The sequence below is a fragment of the Athene cunicularia genome (genome assembly GCF_003259725.1).
Source record: "Athene cunicularia isolate RWA chromosome 22 unlocalized genomic scaffold, athCun1 chr22_part1, whole genome shotgun sequence".
Classification (NCBI taxonomy): Eukaryota; Metazoa; Chordata; class Aves; order Strigiformes; family Strigidae; genus Athene; species Athene cunicularia.
Genome location: NW_020799128.1, coordinates 4,832,871 through 4,852,895, shown reverse-complemented (window position 1 = coordinate 4,852,895; position 20,025 = coordinate 4,832,871). Strand labels below are relative to the sequence as shown.

General features: G+C 46.6%; 1 protein-coding gene across 11 annotated transcripts in view; it reads left to right on the top strand.

Annotated features, from left to right (window-relative positions):
- Positions 1-10,394: 10,394 nt before the first annotated feature.
- The window catches only part of ANK1 (ankyrin 1), a 68,309-nt gene continuing 58,678 nt past the window's right edge, over positions 10,395-20,025 (top strand). For 6 of the 11 annotated variants that reach the window (XM_026862988.1, XM_026862986.1, XM_026862985.1 and 3 more), the window contains exon 1: positions 10,396-11,327. In XM_026862988.1, the coding sequence (XP_026718789.1) occupies positions 11,202-11,327 (126 nt within the window). In that variant the 5' untranslated portion in view covers positions 10,396-11,201. Of the gene's footprint in view, positions 11,328-17,101; positions 17,783-20,025 lie in introns of those variants that run through there. The other 5 variants (XM_026862992.1, XM_026862993.1, XM_026862984.1 and 2 more) reach the window with 3 other exon arrangements.

Below are 20,025 nucleotides of genomic sequence, written 5' to 3'. Positions count from 1 at the left end.
TGTTAGTTGTGGATGTGGATTTTTTTTTTTCTTCCATATTGAGCAGTGACCTTGTCACCCACTGATCCTTGGTCCTGGGAATGCAATTCCCACTTGGCCTTTTGAAGGAGAAGAGAGGTGGTACTTGGAATTTACTTGCAAGATCTTTGTCCATCTTAGTTTTTATCTACAGCTGCTGATCACAGAAAGATTGAAAATAAGAAGAAAAACCAAAAACTTGAAAGCCTCTCCAGAAAGCATGACATTAAAATTCCTCTCTGAAAGGGCTGCCCGAAGCTTCAGCTTTTTGTCTGTTTGTGCACTTAAGCCGCAATGTGCGTTGAAGCTTTTTTTACTCCCTTTCACTTGCGCTCTCTTTACAAGTAGCATTTTGCGGAGAACTGGGGATTTTATCCAGCAAAGTTTGCCCTGCAGTGTCAAGGCAGACGCGGCCCGGGTCCGAGCCCCCGGCGCAGCTCTCCCCCCGCAGCTCACGCCTTTCCAAACGCTAGGTGGAGGCAAACTGCAGCGAGTCCCGTTCCTCGGCCAGGCTGCCCCGGGGGGAGCGGGCGGCACCCAGCACGGCTCGGCCCGGCCTGGCGGGACCTTCCCCAGGCTTTCCCGCAGATTTGCCGTCTCAAGGCTTCAAGCAAAGTCTGTGTGTCGTGGTAGATAAATGCAAAGGACCTTGAGAAGTAGTAAAACTAAGTTTGACGAGCGTTTTGTATCTCCAGTCCTTGCCGAGAGGGAATGTAAGATTATGTCAGGTGAGGGTGATGCTGCATCTTCCCTTAAGCTGATATATTTTTCCCTGCACTCGTTATAGTTCTGTTGAGGCACCTGAATTTTCAGGTCAAACGCGTCAAGACAGAGGTAGATGCCAGGGGCGCTCCTGGGTGATTTGTGCATTTATGCTCCTAGTTTTTAGGTTGTTCAGGCATGAAGGAGAGAGAGGCAGGGTGACCTGTGATTAAGGTTTTCACTACCTTAATCACTAGTGAAGTGCAGTGTTACAGGTAAGAGTCATCAGGATCTTAGTAGACACATGTATTACTTCCCCAACCATTGGGTGCTAGAAAGCTGTGTTCAATCACTCATAGCTTACTTCTCATTTTTTAAAGTTGCTTATTAAAGGAAGCTTTTACACTGTCCAGTAGCAAAGTTATGAGGTGTTGGGTGCCACCCCGGTGTGTCCTGTTTTTTACATCCTTAATTGTGGTTTGGGGTCTTTTGGGTTTTGCTTGTTATCTTCTGTATAACTGAATTTAGCAGATTTAATTTGACCATTAAAATGTGCTCGGCTTGAACTGTTATCTGACAGCTTTTATTTATTACCAATTTTCAGAAACATCTGGGTTTTTTTAGGATACAGTATGAGTTTTAAAAGTAAAATACCAGTTGACAACAGTTGCATGTCCTCCAGCAATTCAAAAGGCTTTGACTTCCAGAATTAATGTCATGAGTGATTAGACTAGAGTATAATTCTGCTGCTTTAGATAACTAGAACTTGGTCATGGCAAATCACTTCCGTGAAATAGCAGCATATAGTTACATTCCAGTAAAATGCTTGTATCATAAATGGACAGTAGGGCAATTCAAAATCTTCATTTTATGCCCTGGCACCAAATTATGGTTACACATGCTGATATCAAATACTTTTCAAATAATTGAGATCTTTGCAATGCTGAATTGCAAGCTGACAAGCCCAGGGTGAGCAGAGCCAATGCTAATAACAATTAAACTTCTTTTGTATTTCTCAGTTTTTAAGGTAGCTGAAACTATTTTAAGAAGAAAAAATGTCTAGATAAGGACATAACAATTTACAATAACTTTCTAGCTTTTTGGGCCAAGGAACCAAGGTAAGTGTTTATGGCAATCAAACAAGATCATGGAAATGTGATTCCAGTTAATGAGCTGATAAACAGTAACTGGTATTTAAGAAATGTTTATTAAAAGCATTATTTGATCAAATAGGCTGCATGGTTAATAGTTTCTGCTTGTTTAAAAAACCCCACCTGTTTGTGTGCAGTAACTTGATGATAACCACATTTAGGAGCCATGAACAAGGTCACCTCTTTTTTAGAATCTTGTTACACGAACTATCAAATTCCACTGTTAGAGAATGACTTAATAGGGGAGGGGGTTTTGCTGGGGCTTTTTTTTGAGAGAGAGTTGCCAAGCTAGAACAGAGTTGAAATCAGACTATCTTGAAGTGCAAGAACCTTTAGTACCTCATAGCATGGTGTGAACAGCTGCTGCTGCAGGGTCTGCATTGCCACAGCCAGCTACCATACTGTGATATATCATACTGTGATGATATACTGACATGGTGAGAGTTGTTCCATTCAGCACTGTTAGGTTTGCTCTAAATTAGTTGATATGTGGACCAAAATGTTACCAACTCTCAATATGCAGGGAAGAGTCTGAATGCAACCCACAGCAACATACAAACTACTGCCTGGGAGACTAGTGGTGTGATTTTGAAAGAGACTAACTGAAAGAAGAATGATCTTAAAGGGGTCTGACAGTTCTGAAAGTTCATCAGTGAGATAATTAAGAAAATGCTAAAAAGAATAGAACCATCTTGATTAGGTTCCAAACTCAGGGAGAGAACTCCTTGCTGAGATCCTATCTCTGCAGTAATAGAGGAATGCAGATAGTCTGCCTCAGTCTAAGTTTACAGCAGTTAAGGTGGGACCTGCAGTATCTTTTATCTTCACAGCTTGTCAGCCAGAATAATTTACCTAAAAATAGCTGCCTGAAGTTGAGCTTTGAATGTAAAATCCCTTTGCCCCTAACACAGAATCTCAGCAACTTCACCAAACGTTGATCTTCGCCTAGAGCAAGGCAAGACTCCAGCTATGTGTTTAATCTCTTGAAACAGCTGCAGCACCTTGCAGAGACAAGAATTTGTTTCTGTGCTTGCTTTCTTATAGGAGGTTTATAATCTGGAGGACTGTGGAGGTATGTGGAACTGGCACATAATGACCTTGTTCATTTTGTGTGGTTACTTTCCTAAGGGTTCCCCTGTCATTATCTATTTGTTCTCCCTTGCCAAATACTTTACCCTGTAAACTCTTTGGAACAGGGACTTTGTTGTCACTATGCTTGTCAGTTGTGTTGCATGGTAGAATCCCAGTCTGTGATTGGGGTACCAGAGAGTTATCTTAGTACAAATAATCTGTTTTCAAGGAAAAAGTGATAAATATGGTGCTCTGTGCCAAATAATTAAATAAGTTTCTAGAAAAGTTTATTTTCTACTAACGTGTTGGCTAGTATATGCACATGGTACCATTCAGCTAAAGGAGGAAGTCTGTTTAATGAAATTCTGTCATCCTCTGTTTCCCCGTTTTATGCAATAGGAACAAACAGCAACAAGATATCACACATCTGCTATTCCAGATTTCCTAACAGCTTCTCCAAAGAAGAGTTGGACATCACTGTTGGACAAAAAAATTGAGTTGAGTGAAATTACTACTAAGTCCATTTCCCACTTGTCCTGTCCTGAGTCCTTGCTGAAATAGCATGAAAAGTGAAACGATGAGCTTCTCTTCATGTACAGCAGATCTCTACAGTTCCTTTCTAGCAGCCATACACCTACAGCACACAAAAGCTTGATATCAGTTGTAGGCCAAGTGCTTCACAACCCAGAACATCATGAGCGTAAGCGTAACCCTGCACAGAACAATCTTATGTATATGGCTGATATACCTCACTCCAGTTAACCCAGACTTTTAAATCATGCTGTCAAAATTCAAGGCAAAATGTTTCAAAACCAAGTAGCACTGAACCCAAAGACCACTTAGTAGGCATGCCACTCCCTCTCAAGTTGGAGCTATATATAACTTCAAATGCTAGCAACTAGGGCTGTAGCAGGACATAGCTCTGGGCCTAGAGGTTAACAGGGATGAAATCCTCCTTGGTATCTCAAAGGAAAAGGGTGTCACAAACGAAGAACTGAATTGTTACTGGACAGCAGATTTCCTGAACCAGAGCTCCAGTCAATTCTGCTGGGAGGAGCTATTCGCAAGAACAGCAGGTTCAAGCTGCTTTGTGTTCCCTTCGATGAAAATCTTCTACATTCTGAAGTAGGTAAGACTGCAATTGCTTTAGGAGTGTCCTTGTCCTCCTTTGGTTTGTGTTAGCGAGCATGCTCTTGAGACCAAAGCAAATAGCAGAATTTAGTTCTCAGAAAGTGATCAGAACTGCCCGGGCATATACAGCAAAGGATCAGCAGGTGAAGGTTGAAAGACTACGGCAAAGGAAAACACTGAAAAAACAGTGTCTTTACAGGCCATTCCAGACACCCTTGATAATCTCTATCTATCCAGCTGCGAGACAGGCACTTTGATCTGCTAGGAAACGTGACCACTGTCCTCGAGAACCTTCATCACAAACACTGCTCAGGGCTCGGTGGGTCCAAGCAACGAATGCTGGTGCAGGAGGAAGGTAGAAAGAGAATTGTGATGTTATGGGGTATCATTGTCTGGAGGCTTTGAGTGTATGTACAGCTGCAGATCACTGTGTTATAGTCAGGGTCTGAAGAATATATTACTCGGGATAAGATGGTGAGGAAAATTATTTTGAACCTGAGGACATTTCTGGCTTTGGGAGAGAACAGGTATCTCTCTCAGCCGCACTAGTAGGAGCAATTCAACTGCTCAAGTGCACCCTCCTTTTCTGGGGATGGCAGATAATGCTTTTGGTGCCCTTCAGGGTGTACCTAAAGGATATTAAATCCATAATCCCTCTTACTTACAGATGAAGTCTGAACCTGGGGCTGGAGTCTTGCTAGATACTTCTCTGCTCTGCTCTGTGGGCAGGCTGGGACTAGGGGTATTTAGCAATTCACATGTCTAATGGTTTTCCAGTCATGATCAGTAATGCGTAGGGCAACAAGGAGGGGGTTTCAGCATAAATGCTATGGCCAGGAACAGTCTTTGGAAAAGCTCTCTGCAGCTCACTTCCCCTTTAGCATCCCTTCCCTGCATTCTAATCCTTAAAGCTGTGCTTTAAGGGCCTCCAGAGGAGACTGGGCCCAAACTATCCTGTTCATTAGTCTGGGATGGACCTATTCTTCCCAAATTTATTTAACTCATGTATGGCTTAGTGTTCATAGCATCGCATACCAGTGAATTCCACGGTTCATTTTTATACTGAGTAGAAAGAATGTGGGGTTCTTTTGGTTATTTTAAATGTGCTGCCTCTGATTCTTCTTTTGTGTAAAATGATGAATGTTTTTTATTATTATTTTTTGTGTTATCTGTATCAGTCACAGTTTTCTGTGCTTCTTTATGATCTTTCTTTCAGCCTGAAGGTTCCGTGCTAGTATGTGCTGTCCCTTTGTGTATCACAGAATTGCAGAATGATTGAAAAAGACCTCTGGAAGTCATCCGGTCCAATCCCCTGTTCAAGCAGGGTCACCTGAAGTGAAGTGCAGACAATTCTGTGGTGCTTGGCAGAGCTGCTTTCTAAGCTGCCTGCCAGTACTTGGGAAACTCCTTCCAGCCTTGCTATAAGCATTTCGTGTCTCTTCATAGAATTGTTAGCACCTTTTCCCTATTTTTATTTGAATGACTGCTATAATAAACAGAATGGCGGCTGAGCATCCAAAGAAAAGAGGCATTATCAGGTGTAAGCTTGCAGGCAAAGGTGAAGAACATTAGGATAGCTATGCCGAAGCATTTCCAGGCCCCAAGAATGGCCACTCAGTTATTAGAGTCTGCACTTGCAGAATAGCCTGTCAACAGTGTGCGGCTTCTTTGACTTGGTAGATAATTACATCTATGTTAATAGGACCTGCACCTTCTCTGAAAAATGGTCACTCTAGGCACTTTCATGTCTATCTCTGAGTTCTCCTGAATGCTTCTAAGTTCTGAGCGGTGATGTTAGCTTGTAATAGTATGTCCCAGGCCTGTTTCATTAATAATAACTTCTTTCTTAGATGGCTTTTAGAATTCTACCCTCTGAGTTCATTAAATGCCCCTATTCTTTAATGTTGCTGCTTTTTTTGAGCAAAGCGACCCTTTGTTTTGGAGCATCTGGCAACACTGCCTAAAGCTGCCTGGAAGAGGAAAAGAGAAAAAGACAGCTGAGGTCTCACACATTCTCCTTCACATGTTTCTCAATGTGTGGAAAAAGAAAGAACACAGTGCCTGATGCACCAGCCAGCAAATGGATTAGCAGGTTAAAAGCAGCAGTGACAAAATAACAAACTTCTGCAAGAGACTCCTAGGCTCAACAGACTGGGTTGAGATGAGGGTTCTTAGCTCTTCTGCTGCACGGTGCTACCTTGGTCACCAAAAGAGTCCTGCCCTAGCCAGCATCCTCTCCATCCCACTTCCTTGAATGGACAGTGTTGGTAGCAGGTGTGAGGTCAGGGCTGGCCTTTCTCTCACTTGCTTCCCTGATCATTCCAAGAGCATACTTAGGAATTTTCCTTTTTAGCAGCTGAGAAGCATCTCCTCAGAGCTAGGCAGTGTCCTCTGCAGCTGTGGGCATGCCCAGTCTGATTTGCCTCAGCATGTCTTTTATCAGTCCCAGGTTTTTTGCCCATAAAGGAAAAATTTAGCATAAGTACTACAGCAAAAAATCTTGAATTTCACTGTTTGACACCAGCAGCTAAAGCCATTGCTCCTGCTGAGTCTCCTCGATCGAGCATGAGAGCCTCAGTTCATACTGCCAGCCCAACCATAATGTGCTGTTGACTCATGAGCATTAGTGTTGGGCCTTGCACTGCTGTGCAGACTGCGTGCTAGGACACTGGCTCGTACGCCCTGGTGTCAGGGCTCCTGCCACTGCTGACGTGTGCTATAACTGCGCATGCTGCCCGCTGGCCTCAGATTGCAGGATGATTCACTACTGGTGCTAGTGCCTGGGTTTGTGCTGTAGCTGCTGAGCATCCCCTGATGTCTGTCCTACTGCACAAACATCAGATCTGTGCTGTGTTAAGCTGTGGTCGGTTCTTGTCCTGCTGTTAGTGCCAGGGCTCTCAGTGATATTTGTAACTAGCTTTCAAATGAAACAAGCCATGGTGACTTTCTGCTCCTGGAACATCAGTGCTGCTTTGAGGGATTGCTCAGTACTGACCCTCCAGATTGCTGCTTTGATCTCACAGGGAGTAGTAACATGTAGGCTGGAGGATGTACTTCACCACACAGATACAGAGTTAGGACCATTGGTCTCCATGTGGTCTTGTTGGCGACAGTCTGGCTGCTCAGTGATTGCGGGAGCAGGCTGTCCCTGGGCAGCCAGGGCCTGCTGTGTAAACAGGGCTGAAGGGAGGGAGAATTCAGCTAACTGGTGTGGCTTTTCCCTTTCCCTGCAGTGGGGCCTGTCTAGACAGCAGTGGCTGCAGCAATCATTTGCTCACGCTCTCCTGTGTTTCAAACTCTTCATGGGAAGCAGGCACAGTTGTTGCAGAAACAGTGTCACATCTGATCTCTGAGTGAAGAGTTGAATCAATACAGGATTAATTTCCTCCCTTTTTTTTTTTTTCTGCAGAAGCCTCTTGAATCGTTCCATGCAGCATCTTTCTCCTGTAGTCATTGCTAGTTGCTGTCACGTTCCGTAGTGTTGTTCTACCATCTTCTGACACCAGCAAGCTGCATGGGTAAATTTTGCAATAGGCCAGAGCTGTGCAGATGATGGAAGAACTCTACCTCAGACTAGCGAAAAATACCATGCCTGCTGCACAAGCCCTGATGATGGTTCTCACTGGTAAAGACCACATCTAGTCCTCACTGGCAAAGGCTACTCTAAAGTTGTGCTTGTTGTGTCTGACTTTTGCCTGAGGTATAGAATAAAGTTAGCATACAGGGGAAGCGAAAGAAGGCGAACAATGTTTCTGAGCCTGAGTGGAGGGAAAGGGGGAGAGAGTGCTTGTACCCTTTCCTTATTTGCTTGGGATCTTGTGTGGCAGGCTCATCAACTAGCTTTGGAGAATTGCCCCAGGTCCTAATAAGGATTCTTTTTAAGATACAAGAATGATTCCATGGTAAGAAGGTTTTGGGATAGGCAGTTGGCTCTTCACCTTGTGAGTTCCATCCAGCCCATCCTTTTCAGCTTTTCTCTGTAATCATTAAGGGTTTAGAGCCATTTTTGAAGAACTTTTATTCTTCTGATTTCAGAATCAAGGGCTTTTGAGAAACATGAAAAACATGTAACTTCTGGTAAACCTAAGAGAGATAGCAAGGTCCCAACGCCTTGCCTGTCCTCTCTGACCCCACCTCTCTTTCCTGACTGCAGCTTTATGTAGTCAGTGGCGAACATGGGGCATCCACAAAAACTGCTGCAGGGAAATAGTAGGTAGGATGTAAGGTTATCTGCAGTGAACTGGATCTGCTAACTACCTGGTTGACTGTGATAGAGGAATTCAGCCAGTGGGCTGTAATGTGTCAAGGCAGAATCCTGAATTCAGAATTGAGGAGTTCATGAAAACATTCATGTTACTTCTGTGAGATTGGATCTCCTTCTTCCTGTGTGCGCACTGAGGGGGGAGCAGGTTTTCAGACAGTTTCAGGAAGGTGCGTTTCTGTTTTGTCCCCTGGACCAGCAAAAGTTTGACTCTGCTCACTTCCATGTCTTTTTCCCCATCTACCAGTTCTCTGATGATTACTGCTCTTGTCCTGCTATGCTCACTCTATTCTGGCTTACAAGGAGTTAAGAGGTGGGATCCGTTTGTAGGAGGAGGCAATGTCAGTGTACTGCCACTGCCTGATGCCATTTAGCTGTGTCTGTAGCAGATTCTTTGTTGACATCAAGGAAAAAAAAAAAAAAAAGGATGCCTATGCCAAATTCTGGAGTGTAGCACAGCTATCCCTTGAGTGCAAGCGTGCAGACCCTGGACGTAGCGAGGCTGGGTTTCTGAAGGCTGACCCAGCTTAGGTCTTGGAACCTGGAAGGCAGGACTCAGGTTAGGGGTGAGGTGTAAAGCTACAGCAGCACCTTGCTACAGGCTTGCTAGCCGTTCTCGGTGTGCCCTGCAGCCCCGAGAGCCGCTGCCCAGACGTGGTGAGTGCATGGGAACCGATACTGTTGTATATAGCAGAACTTGGGTTTATTCCCGAGTACCCTGTTTTGAAAAAATCAGGAAATTCCTCAGAAATAATTCTGAACTAGCAGAAAGCTGGTTTAGGATGCAAAGTCCAACATACAGAAGTGAGGAGCTCTCAGTGTATTATGGCTAATTGTGGACAACTGTTTTGCCTCCTAGGTGCTTATTGTTGACCACAGGTAATTTTTTTGTGTTTGGCCTCTGCCTCATTTGTCCTGCAAAGTGCTCATGCGAGAAGAGAGGCAATGTGGGTGACTAGTGCAGCTGTGCTCCTGGCACCTCCTATCTGTGGAGCCTTTCACTATGAAGCTTCTATTTAATTTTGTAATTTTTTTTTCCCATGGGCATTCATAGGACATTGCTATATAAAGATGTGCAGCTGTATCTAGACTTGAGTGTATTATTTATCCATGCGGGTACAGTACACAGAACTAAAGCTGTCCTTGAGAAGCCTTGTAAAATTTGATGGTTTCCCATTTTTCATATTTTATTAGGACCTTCTCAATCTTTTCAGTCATCATATTCTTTAAAAACAATATGATACACCAGTCTCCTGTTGTTAGCACCCTCCTTGGTCTGTAGGTGAAGTAACAGAATTTGAGGAACTTTGAAGGGAAAAGCAATGCATGAAAATGTAGTTAGACAGAAAAGTAACCTATAGTGTCTATACAGTTAAGTCTGCATCTCAGCTTCTTGCCAGTCTAAATAACCTGTAGGTGACTTTCACATAGTTGCTGAAAAATGGACATTAATCCCTGCTTTGCTATCTTTTGACACAAAAGGGACCCCTCTATCTAGAGTTGGGGGGACTGTGTCAGAAAAGTGCAGTGTGTGCAACGCTTCCACCTGGGCAGATAATCTTCCTAGTGTTTTTCCCATGGGCTTGCACAGAGGGGGCAGTTTTTCTGAGGGAGAAGTAGTGAGCTGATAAAGGCAGGGCTGCTCAGAAGTGCCTGCATAGTAAAGCACAGTTTGCTGCAGGTCATGTTATGGTCACCACCACCGAGTCCAGCCCAGTTTTATCCTGGCCCCCTCACACGCTCGTGCTGTGTGCAGGAACCAAAGTTACACCTCCAGGCCTGATCCCTGGGCTCCAACATGGAATTGTTTGTGCTTTTGGAAGGCGGTAGCAGGAGAAATGTAGAGGTGCGTGTAGAGGTGGAGTGGCTGACTCTCCAGGAGCCTTGACTGGGGATCCTCGGGGAGGACTTGAGCCCTGGTGATGCCTGGATGGGCAGGAGCTGGTGGCTCTGGTTTACTTTTTTGGTGCTGTGTAGTCAAAGAGCAGACTGAGCCTTTGGTTTGTCTCTCATTCACAGCCAAGATCCCTCCCCTCCCCTTGCTGCTCACTCAGCGGAGAGATGCGAGGAGGAAAGGATGCTGTTAAGCTGCACTTTGCTCCAGTACTTGGCACATCCTTTGCAGTATCGGCTGTTTTCTGAGAAGAGATGCTGCCTGCCTCCTAACCGATGCAGCGATTCCCTATTGCTCCCCTTGAAAGGAGCTGGAATCATAACCCAGAGACTGAGCGAGTGATGCGGCTACTGCACAGAGAGTGACTGAGAGGAAGAAAATTGGAGAGACTGGAATATGTGCCTGCCTCAGCAGCACTGCAGTGGTAAAGCCACTGACTGACTACATGCAGGTTACTGTTCTTTATGCATTGCTACAGAGAACCTAGAAGTCGGGATGAAATGCATCAGCCTCCTTTTCCACTGCTTCTCTATTGTCATCATGCATTAATTGCTGAGAGTTATTTTCCTTCCTGTGCCTGACTGCCTGCATCTCTTCTGGTACTGCAGGAGAGACAGTGAGGGAGAGAGCACAGCACCAGCCCGGTGTCCTGTCCCACAAGGAGGATTCTGCATGATGTGCCAGTGCAGTCAGGGACTGCTGCAATGGTGCACAGAACCTCTGGAACAGCTGGATTTGGGATTATTAATGCTTTATAAAGGCGTCCCAGACTCCATCTAGCAAATAGCTGGAGACATCGGCTGCCCTTTGGGGCTTGCTGACTGCTTTCTATTTTCTTCTCATTGCTGGTTTCACACTCATCTGGGTCGACAGCATTTGAGCTAGGGGAAGGGACTTTCTTGGCCAGGAATTGGAGGGTGCTGTGTGGAAAGTGCAGGTGTGAGCTCTGGAAGGAACTGCAGTCTGACCGGCCATGGCTCAAGCAGCTAAGCAGCTGAAGAAAATCAAAGATATTGAGGCTCAGGCTCTGCAGGAGCAGAAGGAGAAGGAAGAATCCAATCGCAAGCGCAGGAACCGCTCGCGGGACCGGAAGAAAAAGGTCAGTGGCACTGGGGCAAGCAGCCCTATATCCAGATGCCTGTGCTCATGGCAGTGAATGCTGTTTGCGTTTTGGGGCGAGGGTGAGGGGGAGATGACAGAGGGGCAGTCTGGTTCCTGTACAAATCTATGTGCAGTCAGCACAAGAAAAAGTCTGCTGAACAGAGGGCAACTTTGGGGGCCAGGAATCTGCTGTTTGCCCTGACAGCTTATGAAGGGCTGTATAAAAAAGCCAGGTGAAGGGAGAAAGGAAGTGAGGGGTTTGTCAGGGCAGCTAAAGAGTCTCACTCAGCCCAGTAACAGATTTGATTTCTAAGATAAAAATCGCTGGCTTTTAGCTTCATGCAGTTTCCCAGAGTTGCTCTGTATTTGCAGAGCAAAGGTGGAAGAGACCCCTACCCCTTTCTCCCCACCCCTTTCTCTAGTGAAGGAGAAGTTTTGATGTCCCCTCCATGCCCTGCTTGATCTCTGCCAGAACACTGAAACCAGGGTACAGCAAGAGCAGACCACTAACAGAGAAAGCGGTTTTGTGCACGGGACTGTGAGCTCTGCTGCTGCTTAGGGCAGGCTATATTTGTGAGTGGGCACAGGTCATCCCTCCCAGTAAAGGTGTGTTACTTGCTGTCAGCAGGTAAGTGGAGGATCAGGAGCAAGAAGAGGTGACTTTCCCCTCTGGTGACACAGACATCCTGGAGCCTTGGGTCCACCAGCTGTTCCAAGCTGTAGCTCCTCTCTGGAAAGTCACTGCTAGTTTTTTCTTGCCACCAGCTTCCTGCAGGAGCAGGCATGTTGCTAAGATAGCTTTTCTGCCCCTTGAAGACCTCTTGAACTGAATATTCTTCTCACAGCAGGGCCTGAGGGTGTATGTGCTATGCATCAATGCAGAGAAGCAGTGAGGAGAGAGGTGGAACCAAGGGTAATCAAGGATATATGTGAGAGGAGGTTGCAATACAGGGATGTCTTAGGTGGGCTTCTCCTCTGCCTTTAGCAAAAGTCTTGGAGATTTCTGGGTGCCCCCTCTGAGCACAACCCTCACAGCAGAGCTCTACTACTTGGAGCATCTCTGTAGGTGCACCCTGAGAGTCCTGAGAAGAGTCTTGCTGAGGTGCTGGGGACAGGCACTGCTAAGCAGCCCTCAGGCTTTTATTCTTCCTGCCACGCTGCTGGACAACTGCAGGTTCAGGCGGTTTGGGCTAGTCCTGGACACTGGAATTCCTAGATTTCATTCATCCCTGTTTCTAGTGAAGGCTCAGTCCGTGAGTCTTTGTGAGAACAACCCTCTTCCCTTCTGCACCCTCTGTCCTGCCCAGCACAGTGTATGTGTGTCTTGGTGATGGGTTGGGAGATCCATGATACCTAAAAAGTGCTTGCACTTCCCCATGTGGAAGGTACTAGAGAGAGCATCTCACCAGCTCCTTGTGAGAGACCTGAGTTGCACTTGCTACCAAGACACACTGTGATGCAAATAAAGGAGCTGGAGAAGCACCACCGAATACGCCCAAAGGGATCTGCTTCCCTGGGATGGGATACCTCTCACAGTGATAAACAAGCCTGCTGTAGCTACGCTTTGGGATTGTCACAGCATGGGGAGCACTGAGCGAGGTGTCTGTGCAGACACGGGCAGGGCCCTGGCGTGCCGAGGAGGAGTCAGTCTTCAGCCTGAGCGGTGAACCTGGGGAACGCGCCGACGAGGGAGGCTGCCTGCCGCTCAGCTGGTGACTGCAGCCGGAGTGGGCAGCGCCCCTGCTCACTGGCCCCTTCCTCTTGGGACCAAAGCTGGGTGTAAGGATGTTTGCCTTTCTTAATGCCAGGCTGTCTGACCAGGGCAGCCCAGGAGGGGTCTGTGTCTGCAGAGAGCAGCTAACTGGGGGCAGAGCAGTGACGTTCAGGACAAATGGGAAGCCTGCAGACAGCAGCTAGGAAGTTGGCGTGGGGTGACCTCGTGTCAGCTGCTGCCTTCTTCCATGATAACTCCCTAGTGCGTGTAGGCCCAAGGCTTTTCCCTGCAGGGCCTCTTGTACTCAGGACACTCAGAGCAGGCTCCCACCTTGCCAGGGAGCTGCAAAGGGGTTCTGGTGTGAAGAACCACCAAACCAGAGGATCCTGCTATTGGGCCAGCTCTCTCTCCCCTGCCCCCAAAGCCCCTCTAGTGCTGGCGGTTCGCTGTACGTGGCTCCTTGGGGCCAAGCTGAGGGCTGCCCCAATATGGTGGAGTTTCTCATTCTGTTTTGCTGCAGCTGTTGTGGGGGTTTAATCTGTGTTTGCCTGGGTGTCTGTTAGTGCCCCTTCAGTCTGCATGGGATTCGTGTTGTGTCTGTGCAAAAAGTCTGTCTTTTGAAAGGCTCCTGCGCTGGCCACTGGAATGGACCGAAACCACTGTTGTGTCTGCTCCTCTGCCTGTGCCTGCCTGTTCTCTCTTGCTTCATATACAGATACAGGCTCTTTTGGGCAGAGGATGTTTATTTGCTCTGTTTGTATGCTGCAGCATATCGGTGGCTTGATTTATGACTGACCCCACCATGCGCTGCTGCAATGCAAGTTACTCGCAGAGGGGTAACTATGATCCAAGGAAGTGCTAGCATGACACAAAGCAGTGGAGAGATGGCCAGAGGAAGGAGATGGTGGCCCCAGAACAAGTCTCATCTCATCCTGTGCAAGCTGATGTTATGTCTTGGGGCATGAGAGCTTTGTGTCCTTTGGCATTTCCAGCCATTTTTGTGTGGATCCAGCCATGTGTGTGTCCCATGCACGGCACAGTTGAATCCTGCAAGAACCTTGTGTCCTGTGATACCTGGAGGCAGTGAGTGAGTTCTGTTATTTAATTCTGTTACCCAAAACCCTTCTCCTTGGACCATGATTATATTTGTTGCTTTTTAATTTCCCCGGCAATTTCTTGGCTTTTGTATTCAGTGCATGTAATGAGAACCTGATTGACCTTGTAGTGTCCATTTTCATGTTGTGTGCCTCTCGTTTGTGTCTCAGCACAGGGGCAGTCCAGGTATATAACCTTGTTGCTCCTCCAGTATTCCCTGCCTCTAACCTTTGTAACTCAGATGAGAGCTGATGTTTCATTTGACAGGGGCTGCATCAATGATTAAGGAATGGTATCTTGTCATTCACCCTTGCTCTCTGTTCAGCCTAGCCACACTTGTGTTTTGGGCCAAGCTGTCCATTAAACAGCCAGACATGTCCTGAAGAGTCTCCTGCTCTGTGGGCTCTGCATCGTGGCTGGAGGTTGCCTCAGTCTGAGGATGACCCCAGGGAGCAAGCTTTCAATAGTCTTGCCTGTTCCCACATTTAGTGCAAGTGCTGAATTGTGAGGAATTATGAGGTCTAGTATAATGGGTTGGTGGCTTTTCGGGGTGCCCTGCAGACAGGCAGGTGTGACAGAGAGCAGCCCGTAAGCAAAGGAGGGTGTGAATAGCAGAAGTTCACTTGCCATTAGAGAATTTGCCCATCATCATCTGGGTTGGCTTCTTGCTGTTCCTGCTGCAGTATCCTAGCTTCAAATCTCAGTGCATTTTGCTTAGATGGGCAGTTCACAGGGCACCAGAGCCACTCAGTTACAGCTGCTGGACTGCATGTGGAGTCTGATGTGGCCAGCTGCACTGACAGGCAAGCAGTGACAGACAGTAGCAGTATCAGTGCTTTGGATGCAGCTATCTGTCTTTTTTTTTTTCAGTTCTGGCAGGTAGTGATGGTCAAGAAACACTTCCTTCCTTTCACTGCAGGTGTGCTGTGGTCAGGCAAGCTCGAGAGGCAGAAAGCCCTCAGAAGTCATGCAGAGCACTTAAAAGATACAGTCCTGCCTTCTGCAGGGTTAGTGGGGAGCAGCATAACACACGATGAAAATGTGGTGTTTTGACACAATTTGTGAGGCAGGTCTGTAACTTGCTATGTGAGCATAGTTACTGAATCCTTTTGAGTTGCATGTGGCTTTGTTGTGGTTATATATTAAAGGTAGAAAATAGACCAAATCCTTTCCCAGGAATTTTGGAAGCATTAGCATAGCTCACCAAATGGGTTGTTACAAAGGGCCCAAAATGTCTAACCCCCAAACTGGGGCCCAGACACTTGGCTCGCACTTTGTGTCAAACATGCAGCTATAGGCACCTTGCAGCTGTACCAAGTGCTCCCAGGATAGGTGCCTGCAGTGCCTCGCAACCTGCCAAGCTCTGACTGACACTAAGAAGTAAAAAAAAAAGTTAATACTTCTATGAAAATCATTCTTCCCATTGAAGTTTACTTATTCTGGTACCAAATTCAGCCAAATATCCAGTCAAGCTTGAGGAGGGGCAGAGACCTTCATCTTGAGGAGTACAGAGGCAGACACCAGCCAGCCATGCTCCTCAGCTGGCAAGTGAGCATGCAGGACTCATGGAGCAGGAAGCTGGAACCTCTGAAACATAGTCTATGACAAGAGAGTTATGCAGCAAATAAGACCAATGGCACTTCAGTAACAGCAGCAATGCTAATAATGTCCAAAGAGCTCCTCAAGTGCCCATGTGAGTGCATGTGCAGTCTGTGTGCAGCGTAACTGTGGCTACTGGATTAAGTAACAATCTAACCAAACGCTCAGAAGGAAATTCCATGGTAATTGCTATCACTGTTTAAATGATAAATTATTAATAACAAAGTATGAAAGATGTGATACATCCTCTCAGTACATTCAGAGTAAGTTTTGCTTGGACATCTAAAGAATAGAGGACAAAGCTGTCTGAATTTACCACTTTTTCTTTTCTTTTTTTTTTTGGAGTGGTGGGGAGTGTCGGTTAATGAGGAACAAACAGCTTTTCTCTTTCCACTTCTGTCTGTTTTGTTTCTCTTGCAAGTGTCCAAGGATAAGACAGTATCTTAATATGGATTTGTAGAGCATCTCGCACAATGCAGTCTTGAATGGTAAAAGTAAATGATTCCTAATAAGAAACTCTCTGCATAAAACTCCTTGCCTTTTTTCTAGTTGTCTGTTTCCTGGAAACAGCACACAGACCAGTTTGAGGGTTCATGACTCTCCACAGTACAGGCTAGCACCAATGCCTGGTGCAGTGTATGCATGCTGCAGCAGGAAATATTTTAGTGCTCACTATTACATACTGAAATACATCCCAGCAGGAGACGCTGGGAGGGTGCTTCAGAGGGACACAAGAAACCGGTGAGAGAGGGTTTGAAATCGGTGGGAAAGAGAGAGAGGTGTTTCTGTTTGGCGGGAGCTATGGCGGAGAAAGCTCTTGCACCAGCTAAAATGAAATGGTGGGGAAGGGCAAAGGGAGCACAGAGGACTGAAGGACCCCCTTTGTGTTCTTGAGCATACATAAAGAATAAATGTGAACATAACTGGCTGACATCAACTGTCAGAAGAAACTGAAAGCTGAGGTGTGTGAGGTGAGTTGGAAGAGCAGCTAGATCCTGGATAAGCAGCTCTGAGAAGATTGAGGCAGTGTGGAGGATGCTAATAAGAATGCTTTTGTATTAAAGAAATTTTGTATGCTTAGGAAGCTAGGGAAGCTAGGGAAATGTGGGAAGTAGAACAAGTCAAGTAGGGTTTGGAACAACATCCACAAGTTCAATCAGAGGAGTAATTACAGATGATTCCTTGGCAGGACAATTGAACGGTCACATAGGGTGACCACGCTTGTGCTTGTTGTGTAATACGTAAAAGAGCTCAGTCACCTGATGTTCACTGATGAGCTGTATCGGGGTGGAACTTAAGTCCAAGCTTAGGATCCCTGAGTCGGAAAATCCAGACACCCCTCTCAGAATTATGCACTGAGCACATGAGAAACTGGGGTGAGCAATCACTGCTGGAGCACTGCCAAGAAGAAGCCACTGGGGTTATTCTCTCTGCTTGCCTGCCATCCTTTCCAGGGGCTGCCACTCAGCAGCAGGCTTCAGCTCGCGCTGGGTTTAGAGGGGCTGCAGAGAAGAGTGATGGACAGAAGGAGGGCAAAGGATTTCAGCAGATCTGGGCTGCAGATGGCTTAGGACATCTCCAGGATAACTGGACTTCCAGGCACATTGTGAATTCCTCCCATGGATGGCTGGCCTGATGCAGTTGCTGGATTGGGCTGCCTGGATTCTTGCATTCAGTGGCAGTAGGTCCTGCCAAGGATGTGACATAGCTGTCAGCTACCCCGGGGTTTCTCTGGCTGCTGGGCGCTGTGTTGATATCTAGCCTGCAAGCTGGAGCTCATCAGCAGGAGAAAGGACCATGCCACCTGCAGTCTCAGAGCACAAAGCTGCTTTGTCTCCTTTCTCTGCCTGCTCCTAGATCAACAGCTCCAGCTGCCACTTCTGTTGTCTTCCACTGCAAGTTTTGCTGGTTCCATCAGCCAAAACTCCTCCTGCCTCTCCTTGCATTGCAAGAGCGATGACTATGCAGGCGCCCTCCCTGAGAAGTTAACCAGCTGGCACAGCACTGAGGAAGGCACCTTTGGGACCATGTGAGATCAGCGCTAGGTGAGGCCATGAGGACACCAGATGCTCCAGCTCTTTGCAGACAGGATTGCGTATCTGGACTCCAGTACTCTCTGTCTGAGGCACTTTTTTCTGCAAAGGAATTGGTATCTTCTGGCTTGAACATCATGCTCCTGTACAGTGGCAGGAAGAAGGGGCATGGGATATCAGGATGGCTAAAGCCTTTCAGACTCAAGGAAGCCCTAGCTTTTACCACTGAGTGTAAACAGAGGGACAGTGTAGAGGAAGAATTAAACTGTATGACTAAGAATGGGCTCAGTCGTTAGCTATCTATTGTGTAGGCTTTCAAACGGATTTTGCAAATCAAAGGTCCATCTTAAATCTTTCTGTGGGTTGTGTGTGTGCTAGGTTCAAAGCAGCAGTACAGTGTTGAATCGTTTCTGCTGTAATGTCCAGCGTAAAGCTGGGAAGTTATTTTGTATACACAGCTGCTGGCAAATTGGAGCAAATTGTGAGCTCCTTCACAGGTGAGGAGGTGCCCTGAGGAGGATTTTTACCCCACCTCTGCTCAGTGTGCCAATGTAGAACTGCTTTGTGTGACTACAAGGTAACTGTGACCCTCCAAGCTCTGTCAAGGTTGTTGGGGAAGCAAGTTCCATTCAGGATTTGGGGAGGATTACGTCAGTTGGCTGCATTGTTGAGAGATTCAGACCTCTGATTCATAGAAGCTTAATAAATATTTAGTTCTTCCTTTAGGCTGCTTTGGGAAGTACAGGCTGTGTGTGACGATAGCTTCCTCTGATGCTGTTTATCTGACCTGCCACTGGAGTCCTGTACAAATGGAAATGCTGTCAGGATTAAAAAAAGCATCAGTGCTATGCTGTACTGTACTGCTCTGCTCTCTGAGGCCTGTAAGGGGGCATTTTTCTCACAACCTACTAAGGTTTCCACTCTATGTCTCTCTGGTATGGACTCAGCAGGAAGAAGAGGCTGTTTCAAACTTACCTTTGAGTAAACTCTCTCCAATTTCACTCACTGCTGCTCACAGTCACCCTGTAGCATTTTTCTATTAGGTTGAAATGGAGCATGCGCTGGTTATAATGGGAGCATCTGTGTTCCCAGCATTTGTATTTTCTTCCCAGTGTTTGCATTAAGTATGGGGGAGGGATGGCAGAGGACAGTGCATGGCATAGTTGTGTGCAGGAAGGAAAATGGCAATGCAAAAATTACACAGATCTCAAGTGTTCCTCCACAGTGGGGAGGTTACAGGAGTTTCTGGCTGAGCATGGTTTGTTGCAGTGGGCACAGATCAAGAGCTCTCTTAGATGGCCCAATTAGAAAAATCAGAACATTTATATGGCAGCAGTTCCTCTCTGGTGTTTACCTTTTTCTTCTTTCACTGTCTGCCTTGCCCTTTGCAGGATGTAGTCTCTCAGATAATGTGAGCTAATATATAATGAGCCATGTTTGACTTGGGAAGTCCATGCCTTTCCCAGTAAATAGTTGTCCACAAATACTAAAGTAAGTGAAGAACAGCTTGTACAGTACTTAGCTAGCAAGGCATTTTAGAGCCTGTGCCTGTGTCCTTTCCTGACATTTCCAGGCAGGAGGGAAATGCAGCGTGATGGGAGGGGGAGTGGCTGGCGGGTAGAACCAGGCAGAAGTCAGGCATCTGGATGTGAGGGATGCCAGGTCAGAGCAGACCTGCTGCTGCAGGGTCTTGCTGATGGGGGAGGAGGCACTGAGGGGAAGCTAGTGCCATACTGCACTGCTGCTCTGCAGGCTCTTAAATCATTCAGATAATAATGGCATCTATATGTGCTTGGTGAGCCCACCAGTTATGGAGGTACTGGAATGAGGTGAGCAACATCTGAAACCTTGTGGCATTCAGAAATCTGTTTCAGGAGCAAGTTCTTTCAAACTGTGCCCTATCCTCAGCGCCTGGTGCCTTGGCCAAGGTGTCTGCCCAAGCAGGGCGCTTGCTGTGTACTGGGAGTCAGCCCTGTCTAGAGCAAGCACCTTCAGGAGGAGGAGAAGCAAGGGACAGTGCCCTTTGTGAAAGCCCGGTGCTCCACAGCCCGGGGGGCTCGGTTTATTCACGGTAGGAAGTAGCCTGTAGTGTGCTGAAGCTGAGGTACAGCAAGCTAGATCTGAGCTCAAAGGAAAGCAGCTTTACAGAGTGCTAAAATTAGAAGTTTAGTCTGAATTATGCTAATTTGTTTTAATTGTCTAAGTATGTCAAGGTTCTTCAGAAATGTACCCTCTCTGTGCCGGTCTGGAAAGGT